We start from the raw sequence: 10,269 nt of genomic DNA, 5'->3' as shown, positions 1-10,269 counted from the left end.
TGTGTATACATATCTCGAAAAATAAATGAAACGAAATGTATACGTAATTTTTTGTTCAATCAACAGCTGGAATAATAATTTATTACTTTGGGAGTACTTTTCAACTTGCCTTTGTTCACGTTATTTTTGCAGTATAATTTCTTCACATGCATGTTAGGGTCTCCATTCATGAAAAAACGAGATGATTTTCTATATAAAATTGTAATCTGCAATGTGAAATATTAAGTGGTTACAGTATATCTGACATTATCGATTATACAGGGTAACATCGGTGGGAGGGAGGGGGGTTAGTTGGTAAGTGTTATTTCTTATTTGCTTCTATCAAGAAATCAAAGTAAATGACTACAATTCCCTTCAAACTTTGCTTTTGTCACTTGGACATCAATGTTTTGAAACTGACCTATTTTAGACAGATTCAGTGCTGAGTTACTGAGGCAGAAATATCGTTCCAGTAAATATTCTGCTCAATACCACAGATTTGCTTGTTAGTTGCTTGACGTTAACCAGTTGACCCCGTCCCTTAGCGACTGACAATATCTACATCTCTGGGGGAGCATCATAGTCATGCGTTGAGGGTTTGAATAAATTACTTTGAGGTTTGAATAATTTATTTTGGGGTTTGAATAAATGAAAGAAAATCAAAGTTTGAAGGAAATATTAGCCATTATGCATACTTTAAGCAAATAGGAAGTAACAGTTGCTACACAAGGACAAAAATCGTGTCCTCCTCGGCATCGTTTTTACAACTTGTAACGTAAAGCATCGTAGGTAAATGTGCCACCAAATCTTTTCCCTTCTCCATACCCCATTCCTCTGTGGAGGCGCAATGGCCCAGTGGTTAGGGCAGCGGACTCGCGATCATAGGATCGCGGTTTCGATTCCCAGACAGGGCGTTGTGAGTGTTTATTGAGCAAAAACACCTAAAGATCCACGAGGCTCCGGCAGGGGATGGTGGCGAACCCTGCTGTACTCTTTCACCACAACTTTCTCTCACTCTTACTTCCTGTTTCTGTTGTGCCTGTAATTCAAAGGGTCAGCCTTGTCATACTGTGTCACGCTGAATATCCCCCGAGAACTACGTTAAGGGTACACGTGTCTGTGGAGTGCTCAGCCACTTGCACGTTAATTTCACGAGCAGGCTGTTCCGTTGATAGGATTAACTGGAACCCTCGACGTCGTAAGCGACGGAGTGCCAACAACAACAACCCCATTCCTCTAAATTTAGATATATGAAGATGATCACATTTTTTTCTCTTTTGTTTATTATTACTTCTGATACTTAAATATTGGTTTACCAACCGCCACATTTAAAATCTAATTCACACTAACTTAGCTATTGTGCTTTCATGCAGAATGCATTTAAAGGTAATTTATTTTTGAACATTTTTATTTTATTGTTTTCCGCTAACAAGTCTTGTATTATTTAATTAATGAGTCTCACATCATTACTGTTATTCGCTGATGTAATCTAAAACTACCAAAAATATGTGCCATGCCTATAGGTATCAGTGACCATAGATCTCCATGCCAAAGTCTGAACATATACAGCAATACTTCTCCGTTTGCCTTCTGTGGGTTTATTTACAGTTTACTCCGCTAGTCTCCTGTCCTCTAGATTTTTGCACTTGAGACACAAGGCTTATTTAACCTTTCAACATAGCAACTGATTCATGTGATATTCAGGACATAGCCATACATCGGTGGATGTGATGCGTCTTTCGGTGTCAGTCATTCTCTAAACCTTGTATACCTTAGCCACGAGAGCAGCTTCTGCTGCACGCCTCATAACTGAGATTTTCGAGAAGTATTAATGCCCCGAATCAGAGTGGTCCTGAGAGTAGTGATGCCTAAGGGTCAACTCAATACTCCTTAAAACTCTCTGAACTGGAGTTTCACCACCGGATGCTGTTTAACGTCTTGCTCGGGACAAAGGTACATTACTCAAGGTCTGATGGATTGGCAAAATTGTTAGAGCATTATTTGCTCGGTTCTTTGCATTCTCACATCAAATCGCACCGAGGTCGTCTTTGCCTTTCTTTCCACCGGGGTCAATAAAATACACTATCAGTCAACTACTAGCGTCGATTTAATTGACTAAACATCTTCCTCAAGTTTCAAGCCTTGTGATTATCAAAGAAACAATACCAGACAAGCTCACCACAATGATTTTTGTTAGATATTTTTGAATGCATTCTGTATTACATGTATTAAAACACTAGCTTGCCTAACACGTAATATTTCAGTCATGCAACATACCAATGCAGAGTGAGTACGCATATACATTTAGTCAATAGTTCTTCAGTAAAATAATGTACTTACATTCCGCACGTCCCAGACCGAAGTCGACATAAGCTGATACAATCTTATGCAATGCAATGTACCACACGAAGGAAGAGATACATTAAAGACATCTATAGAGTACGGCTGAAAGTCATTAGCAGGTGTGTCCAGCGTAACGTTTGTCTCACATTGAGTGAAATACAATCTCAACACTACACCATCGTCAGTACCACCTTGACCGGTGGCTATCGTAATGTTACTAGTTTCAGTGCCTAGAAATAAATAGTAAAGTGAATGAATTGATATATACATATATGATTGTGGTGGGGGGGGGGGCTTGTAAATGGCATACGTGAGGTATATTGATCAAGAGGAGTTTCAGGAAGAAATGTTATTCTGTGAATCATTAGAAACGACTATTACTGCAGTTGATATCTACAGCAAGCAAAATATTATTCGGATGCAAAGAAAATAGTTAAAGAAAACATTCTACCATGCGCTGCAGATGGAACACCTTCTGTGATAGGCAAGAAAACTGATGAAGGATGAAAATCTAAATATTTTGACTGTACACTGCGTCATCCACCGAGAAAACATGGTTGCCAAGAAAATTTTCCCTGTTCTTAACGAGATTCTGCAACACCATCAAAACAAACGCAAAATCTGAACGTCTTTTTAAGCAGTTCCGTGTGAATCAAAGTGCAGAACATGTTCGATTATTGCTTCATACAGAAATAAGATGATACAGTTCTATATTTCAGAGATGAGGAATTATGTACATTATTTACATTTGACGGATATTTGGCCTCATCTTGTTTGTTGTTAACACAACGTTTCGGCTGATATACCCTCCAGCCTTCATCAGGTGTCTTGAGGAAATTTCGAACCTGGATTCTCATTCCTAAGGTATTTTTCGATGTTATTATTATTATTATTATTATTATTCAGGTCACTGCCTGGAATCGAACTCGGAATCTTGTGGTTAGTAGCCCGCGCTCTTAACTACTATACCATATGCCCTTGTAAATAATAGAAATAATGTAAATAATAGAAATAAGATGGTTGTCAAAAAGAAATTGCTTGAAGAGATTCATGGAATTATTTGATGAGCTCAGTGAGTTTTTGAACGACAAACCTGAATTGAAGTTAATGTCAACAACAGACGACAAATAATGTGTCAGTTATTTGACAGATATCTTCGAGAAATTAAGCAACTTGAACAAGTAATTTTAATGAGCAAATATAACTCTTGTTGATGCAAAAACAAAAATTTTCGTATTCACTACAGTTTTAGAATTATGCCCAAGGAATATTTCTACAAGAAATTTCACTCAATTTTACTAGTTGAATCAATATGTGATAACTAAAACCTCTACAGACGTAATCGTTGGACATTTAAAAATGTTGATAAAAGACTTCAATGACAGATTTGTTGAATCAAAGAAAATGAATTTTTCCTTTTGGTTAACTCAACCATTGCTAGTAGATATCTCCGAAGTTCCAATGCAGGTCTAAGAAGAATTATCAGAATTGCAATATATTTAATCAGTGAATACTTTGTTCAAAATGAAAGGTACCAGTATGTGGCTACATGATGAAGTTGAAAGGAAATATCCTAACAATGCCATTTCAGCAAAGGAACTTTTGATTCATTTCCCTATGTCTCATTTGGTTGAGTGTGGTTTTAGTACTGTTGACGATTTGCTCCGAGCCAAGAGAAGCAGACTTGAAATTACAAACTGTGTTGATTTACCGCGGAAGCTAAGAAAATTATCTCCTTGAATCAAGGAAAACTGCCATAGTTGCCAGACACAAGGTTCTCATTGAAGTGGATCACTTTTTTTTTCTTTGTCAATAATGTACTTTTTTTGTACTCGGTACTTAATAAAAGAGATACAGCTGGAGTCTTTCCTATTAAATAATTATGATAAAATATTAAGAATAAAGTTGGTTTTTTTTCAACTACCCTGGGGCATGCATTTTTTCTGAAAAGTTATAGTTAAGCCTGAGAGAAAATAGGTTTGGAAACATTGGCTTACATTGTTGTCCACAATTATACATAAGTCTCTGATATTATTTGATGCTACGAGGAACTGCTCTTTCGAGAGAAGACCAAAATATGTTTGTTTAAGTATATTCTCTTTTCCAAAATGGAGGAGTTCAATTTTTTACTCGTTTAGCAACTTATTATTATTATCATTATTTTACCTATCGAATCACTACGCATAGATCAGATTGGAGTTTCGTTCAGTTACATATACCCATTATGAATTTCTAAAACTTTGAATCATCAGCAAATTTTTATATCTTATTAAGTTTGACGATATTGCCAAAGTCAAAACAACAAAAACAAACACACCCAAAGCAAACACTGCATCGACACCACCACTTCTAACACCTGAAACATAAACCATTCACACACACGCAACAACAACAATCACAACCACCACCACCACCACCACCACCACAACAACAACAACAACAACAACAATAACAACCGCAACAACAACAGCAACAGCAACAACACAAAATAAAGACAGTAACATAACGAACTACACAGCAATAAATTCAAACGATGAATTAATGAAACATATAATGACAAGCACAAACATTAAACCAAACGACTTTGTCACACCCACATTCTCCCTACCTGCATTCATATAAATCATTCAAAGAACACAAAACACATACACACACTTAAAAACCCATTTCCCACAAGAAATCGGAGATTTTCGCCAGAATATCACCAAGAGAATTCTTGCTGATTTCCTGTTGGAAACACCCCAAGCCAACGAGTGGGACGGGCAATCCGACCCTCCAAACAAAACCAAGTAAGTTTTCCCTTTCTTTTCTTCTCTTTTCCCAACAACATGGTCGTGTACAAAATCGGCAGCGTGAATGTACGTGGCCTGGTGTCGCCTTGGTAGTGAGGTTACCTGCTCAATGACCCCAGGGAAAGGGACTGAAAACAAACACTTTTCTCTTTGGCCAATCCCTGATGAACTTCTTCAAGTTTCACTTGCAAAGGAAAATAAGGGTAGAGAGGAAAGTGCTGTCTTCTAGTCAGTTTGCCGAAAGGTGAATGAAAGTGGCGAAAATGGTGCGAGTGAACGGGCCTGCCCCTAGCATACGCCTATAGTTGGAAAGAGGAAAAGAAATGCAAGAAAAAGAAGAAAGGCGCCTGTCCCAAAAGTCAGGCTACCCATGTATTTTATGGGGTTTTTTCATGAGCAGCTCTCGAACATCTCCTCCCTATTGATCATCCCCCGACACCTTTTTCTAATTATATTAGTCTTGTTTACACGTAAAACCCTCACAACTACACACACTTATACACATACAGACATTATTTTTGTTTTGTCCTGTGCTGATCATAATGTTTTTCTTCATGTAAACCCTTATAATTAATAAAGGAATCATTATTTTTGAGTCGGAGAGAAGGAATTGGAGAGAGCACTTACTCATGGGGTTTCAGGGAAATCTCGGACGGTGAGGTTCCTCAATTATCCCTAGAAGCGTTCCTGTATCAGGAGGGCCACATATCTCTCATCCCCCCCCACACACACACACATTTTTATACCCCTGTATACTATGCATAGGTCTCCTCTTTCCCAGTATATACCGTGTATACATTTTTTATTATTTATCATTTCATTATTATATGTAAACCCCCACAATTTATGTCTGTCTCTGTATTGTCTACCTCATCTTTCGCTTTCGTGGCAAAGCAATGAAATTATTACTATTATTATTATTGTTGTTGTTGTTGTTAGTAGTAGTAGTAGTAGTAGTAGTAGTAGTAGTAGTAGTAGTAGTAGTAGTAGTAGTAGTAGTATCAAGGCGGCGAGCTGGCAGAGTCGTTAGCACGCTGGACGAATTGCTTAGCGGTATATCACCCGTCGCTATGTTCTGAATTCAAATTCCGCCGAGGCCGACTTTGCCTTTCATCCTTTCGAGGTCGATAAAATAAGTACCAGATGAACACTGGGATCGATGTAATTGACTTATCCCCTCATCCAAAATTGCTGCGCTTGTGGCAAAATTTGAAACCGTTATTATCATTATCATCATTATTATTTTCATTAGCATCTTCTTTCAATTCTGTTTCCATTTCTTTCCGAGTGTCTTCCTGACACCTAGGGCAGAGAAACGTACTGTCTACTTTGGTAGGCTATTAAAATAAACACACCAGATTGTTCACTTGCAAAGTCATGTGATAGAGAAAAAGGGGAAGACAGAGAGAAATAATAAAAAATAAAAAATAAAAAATAAAAAGGAAAGAAATAAAATAAAGGGGGAAATATGAAAGAAAATTCACAGCGACAGTGTTCTTCTCAATACGTGTGACATACCAGTTAAGAAAATCTTTCGCACTTCCTGCATGGATGGTAAGCCAGAGATCATTCTTAAATAATTTTCAGTTCCTTTTTTGATCATTCCAAGTGCCCCTGCAATCATTGATATTGTGACCGTCTTCAGATGCCATATCTTTTCGATTTCGATTAGCAAATCTATCTTTTCTGAGCTTATCAAATTCTTTTGCTGAGATATTATTGTCACTACGGTCACAGGGTATGTTCATGTCAATCAATAAACAGACTTTATCGTTTTGTCTTTCACAACAATATCTGGTTTATTTGCTTTCATGGTCCGATCTGTACATACTGGGAAGTCCAAAAAGATAGTTACATTTTCACCCTCAGTTACAGCTTCAGGGTGGTACTTGTACTATTTGTCAACAGTTTTGATTTTATAATGCCGACACATTATCCAATGTAGATATTGGTCAACTCTGTCATGTCTTGATTTGTATTCTACAGATTCTAAAACCTTACATCCTGAAATTAGGTGGTCCACTGTTTCTATCTCATCGTTGCACTATCGGCACTTTGGGTCTACACCATTTTTATCACATTGGCTTGATAGTTCCGGGACAATAAGATCTGATCTTGGTCAGCTAAGATAAAGCCTTCACTCTCTGCCTTTAGGCCTGAGCTCCGTAGCCACTGATGGGTGTACTTCTGGTCTACATCAGCTTGTTTGCTAGGCCACATATTTGCCATGCAGAGGTTTTTGTTCCCACCAATCAGCCAATTGTTCAAACGTATTTTACTTTGCTATTGATTTCACCTTCTTTGCAACCACAGTTGTCGCACTTCCATCAGGCTGTTCAACCTGGGTATCATGAATAAACCCACTTGAAAATTTGTTGTTCTCTTCACAACAGAATGAAGCTTCTTACGTCTTTCATGGTTTTCAACGTGCTTTAGCATCCAGTCGTAAGATATTTCAAGATATTTTGCCAGTCCAACTGTGGTGGTTTTGTAGATTTCAAATTGGATCAAGCCTCGACCTCCTTGAGCTCTGGGTCGGTAAAGATGATCTGCATCTGCCTTTGAGTAGTGCATCTTATTGCAAGTCAGCAGCTTACAGATTTTCCTGTCAATCTTCCTTATTTCGCTCATATTCCAGTTCAATATATTGAAACTGTAAATAACAACTGGAACTGTTAAGGAATTTATAGCTAACACCTTGTTATGTGCAAGGGAAATCTGAAAAAGTTGACGAGGGATTGGCTGAAAAGAAAATCGCCTGTCTTCAGTCCTTTCAACCTGGTCCACCATACAACCTCTTCGCTACTGCTACCAAACAGGGGGACATTGCCTGCCCTTCCTGGCGAAAGGAAGACGGCAGGTCAATCTTCACTATGGACTCGACCGATAGCTGGATCCGTCCTATATACGACAACAATTGTTCGAAATAACTCCACAAGTCAGTAATGCATGGACACTGTACGAGTGTGTGCAGAACAGTTTCGTAGCTCTGCGCGCATCTTGGGCAGGTCCGTGCTTGTAAAGTTTATCTCGAACCGGCAGTGCACCCCTTCCCCCCGGTAACACTGCTAAGCGAGGGATTTCTGCAAGTTATCCATCGTCCCCGGCTCGAAAGTTTTCCGGAACAGACTGGTCAGCTCGACTTCGTCGACGCTCAGAACCTCTCCGAGTGGGTCATCGCACTTTCCCACCACTAAGCATCTATAGAACTCAAGAGTGGATGTTCCACTGACCGGTTTTCCCGCCTGGTAGAGGATAGTGTGTACCTTATAACATTCCAGATACCAGTCACCTTGTCTGAGTCTTTTCTTGACCCAAGACTGCAGCTCAGTCTAGCAGATGAGCTGGGCAAAGGTCTTATGCAGAATATCTGGAGATGCCGCAGACTCAGAGCATGTCTACACATGAACAGAACAACTCCAGTAAATAAGCGGAGACATGCTGGAGAACTTTCAAAAGTTGGAAGAATATGCGAGCATAAGGCTGCGCTATCTCCTCAGTTATCTAGATTAACTCTCTGAAAACATTGGTGAAATAAGAGATGAGCAGGCAGAACGTTTCCATCAGGGCATAAAATTAATGGAACAAAGGTATCAAAGCAGATTGGACTTGCATATGTTGGCGGACTATTGCCGGGACTTGGATCATGATCTTTCTGAGGCCCAGCACTCAAGAAAATTATCCCAACGTAAATTCAAGCGAGATTAAACATAAACAATGATGTTATTTTTCTGTAGAAATTTTTTAAAACTTTTACTAGATTTTTTTGTAGAATTTTAAGGAAACATTCTGGTTTTGATGAAAAATCAGTTTCTGTCTATGCTTGAATGTTATATCTTGTTCTTCATAAGCTGTTTGAAGTCTATGGATCCAGTATCTTAAAATCGTTACGTGATGGGTGTCATTTTCAGATTCTGTGTACCAAAAACTCCTAGTTCGGGTCTAAATTTTTTGACAACAGAGTGGAAAAATTTCTTTCTTGGCCTATGTAATTAGCTCAGCTCAAAAAAAGTAAAGGAAGACAGACTCCATAATTTAAATGAATTACAATTAATTCAAAAATAAAAATATGGCGGGTGGGAAATAAGTCTAAACTTTGGTACTAAAGAGAGACAACTATGGACATGTTTGGGTCTTATTTGACATCGTCAGTGAAGTATAGTCTAGCCATGATATCCATAACTAGAGAGAAAGGTAGGACTTTTGTGAATGAGTACCGATTGGTGTGACCAACACACTGCTCAGATTCTGACAGAGAATTATATTGCCATTTTGGTACACATTTTGTATATGAGTTTAAGTATCTATCTATGTGTGTGTGTGTGTGTTGTGTGTGTGTGTGTGTGTGTGTGTGTGTGTGTGTGTGTGTGTGTGTGTGTGTGTGTGTGTGTTTGTGTGTGTGTGCGTGTGTGCGTGTGAGTGTGTGTGTGTTTGTGTGTTGTATGTGTATGCGTGAGATAGAAAGTACTTACCTTTCTGTTCATTAACATAATATATTTGTCTTGTGAGTAATTCAAAATGCACGAATCGTTTCTCAAACAAAAACTCCTTAAAGAGGATGATCTGAAAATATTCAAGCAGCTTTAAATTATTGAATAAATGTATTTATTATTGCTTTTATTTAATTCATATCACATTCTGTAAACAAAAATATATTATATTTTTGTCAGTTTTAGTTTAACCCTCCAATTTTTTCTCAGTTCTCTTAATTTTTTCCCACTTTCTCTTCACTCCATGAACTAGTTTGTTCATGTTTCTAATTATTCTTTTTTTTCTCCTTTCGTTTTCCATCTCACTATAACTTCACTTCTGTCGCATTCCTCTTGCTCCTTTACGTACCTTACTATTTTTATTCACTCACAGAATTAAAACTCTTGTTTTGTTCTTGCACCAGCATTGTGTTGTACCCTCTTTCACTTCTCTTGTTCATAACTTTCTTCAACATTATAGCATTTCACACCCAAACATGATAATACACATTTTTCTCTTGCCTCCCGTATTACTTACCTCATATATCAATATACCTGTATCTGTCTATTTATCCATATATACATATTCGTGTGTGCGTGCGTGTGTGTGTGTGTGTGTGTGTGTGTGTGTGCGTGTGTGTGTGTGCGTGTGTGTGTGTGCGTGTGTGTGTGTGTGACTATATATA

General features: G+C 38.2%; 1 protein-coding gene across 2 annotated transcripts in view; it reads right to left on the bottom strand.

The window, feature by feature from the left end:
* Positions 1-10,269, bottom strand: part of LOC106884345 (uncharacterized) — a 77,912-nt gene that overhangs the window by 49,988 nt on the left and 17,655 nt on the right. For both annotated transcript variants that reach the window (XM_014935684.2, XM_052972812.1), the window contains 3 exons: positions 9,587-9,677; positions 2,320-2,552; positions 110-206 (listed from right to left, as the gene is read on the bottom strand). In XM_014935684.2, coding sequence (XP_014791170.1) covers positions 110-206; positions 2,320-2,552; positions 9,587-9,677 — 421 coding nt within the window. The remainder of the gene's footprint in view (positions 1-109; positions 207-2,319; positions 2,553-9,586; positions 9,678-10,269) is intronic.

The sequence above is a fragment of the Octopus bimaculoides genome, chromosome 14, assembly GCF_001194135.2.
Source record: "Octopus bimaculoides isolate UCB-OBI-ISO-001 chromosome 14, ASM119413v2, whole genome shotgun sequence".
In the NCBI taxonomy this organism is placed as follows: domain Eukaryota; kingdom Metazoa; phylum Mollusca; class Cephalopoda; order Octopoda; family Octopodidae; genus Octopus; species Octopus bimaculoides.
The sequence above is the reverse complement of the archived record's forward strand: the minus strand, read 5'-3'. Positions and strand labels throughout refer to the sequence as shown.